Below are 1,604 nucleotides of genomic sequence, written 5' to 3' on the forward strand. Positions count from 1 at the left end.
CAGAGGCTGGGCGCCAGTTGGGCCACAGTAACTGCCCCTCACAGCTCCTCGGATGGAGCCTTCCAGCCTGGAGAACGTGCTGGAGCCATGCGCCTACGCCCCTACCTACATCCTCAAGGATTTTCCCATCGCAAGATACCAGGGACTGCAGTTTGTAAGTGCCGGGCCTCCTCTGTGGGCTCCCGCAGCCTCAGCCCCTTCACACACAGCTAAGCTGCCCTGCCTCCAGGTGTACCTGTCCTTCGTCTATCCCAACGACTACACCCGCCTCACCCACATGGAGTCAGACAACAAGTGCTTCTACCGAGAGTCGCCCTTGTACCTGGAGAGGTGGGTGGGGCGGGGAGGGCGGTTCCCTCAGAAGCCAGGCAGAGCCTGGCAGCGAGGGCCCCTGATGCCTGCCCTGCCCTGCCCCAGGTTTGGGTTCTACAAATACATGAAGATGGACAGGGAGGAGGGAGAGGATGATGAAGAGGAGATGCAGCGCCGCGCCTTCCTCTTCCTCAACCCGGATGGTAGGTGCCCCCGAGCCCGGCGTGCCCAGCCGGCTGGCCTGGCCTGCAGCTGACTGGGCACTTCCGGCAGACTTTCTGGATGATGAGGATGACCGGGAGCTGCTGGACAGCCTGGAGCCAACGGGGGCTTCTGTGCCACAGCTCGGCCGCCAGACCCCCACACTGGTGGCCCCCACGAAGCCCAAGATGCTGACTGTGGCCACCCCCGTCCCACCAACGTCCAGTTCTCTGGATGGGCAGGCCCCCAGGCATTCCCGGGCCCTAAGCTGGGCCTCCCGGCCCCTGCCCCTCTTTCTGGGCCGGGCCCCACCCCCCCACACAGCACCCTCAAAGGTGTATGTGACGAGGGTGCGGCCGGTGCAGCCCAGGCTGCGGGCCTCCCGAAGGGCGCTGCCGGACGCCCCCTGGCCCCCTTTCCCCAGGGTCTTCCCACGCCCCAGGCCCCTGCCCAGGGTGCAGCTGCGGGCACCACCACGCCGCCCGCAGCCCCACCGCCGCAGGACCGCAGAGCCGAGGCCTTCGGCCCGGACGCAGGCCCCCTGGGGGAGCCGGGTAGTCCCAGTGCGTGCCCGGGAACTCGAAGCGCCCACTGCAGACACAAACTCGTCCGCCGAGACAAAACCTGTGACCTCCTTCCTCCGCGTGGCCCAGGTGTCCAGGCCGCAGCTGCCCGGGGAGGGAGAGGAGGAGGGGGAGGAGGGGGAGGACGACGGCCTCCCAGGGGAAGAGGCCACGCCGGACGGCAGTGAGGAGGAAGAAGAGGCGGCGGCGCGGCCCGCGGGCCGCTGGCGGGAGGACGCCATCGACTGGCAGCGCACGTTCAGCGTGGGCACTGTGGACTTCGAGCTGCTGCGCTCGGACTGGAATGACCTGCGCTGCAACGTCTCAGGAAACCTGCAGCTGCCGGAGGCCGAGGCCGTGGACGTGGCGGCCCAGTACATGGAGCGGCTCAACGCACGCCATGGCGGGTATGGGGGGGGCAGCGGCCAGTGAGCACCACGGCGGGTACAGGGGGGGGCAGCGGCCAGTGAGCACCACGGCGGGTACAGGGGGGGGCAGCGGCCAGTGAGCACCACGGCGGGTACAGGG

The 1,604-nt window shown here is 68.6% G+C and overlaps 1 protein-coding gene across 1 annotated transcript in view; it reads left to right on the forward strand.

Annotated features, from left to right (window-relative positions):
* B4galnt4 (beta-1,4-N-acetyl-galactosaminyl transferase 4) overlaps positions 1-1,604 on the forward strand; it is a 16,666-nt gene that overhangs the window by 3,550 nt on the left and 11,512 nt on the right. Inside the window, exons 3-6 of the mRNA XM_013033340.1 lie at positions 32-154; positions 230-330; positions 418-515; positions 586-1,483. Coding sequence (XP_012888794.1) covers positions 32-154; positions 230-330; positions 418-515; positions 586-1,483 — 1,220 coding nt within the window. The remainder of the gene's footprint in view (positions 1-31; positions 155-229; positions 331-417; positions 516-585; positions 1,484-1,604) is intronic.

The sequence above is a fragment of the Dipodomys ordii genome, unplaced genomic scaffold (genome assembly GCF_000151885.1).
Source record: "Dipodomys ordii isolate 6190 unplaced genomic scaffold, Dord_2.0 Scaffold166, whole genome shotgun sequence".
Taxonomy (NCBI): Eukaryota; Metazoa; Chordata; class Mammalia; order Rodentia; family Heteromyidae; genus Dipodomys; species Dipodomys ordii.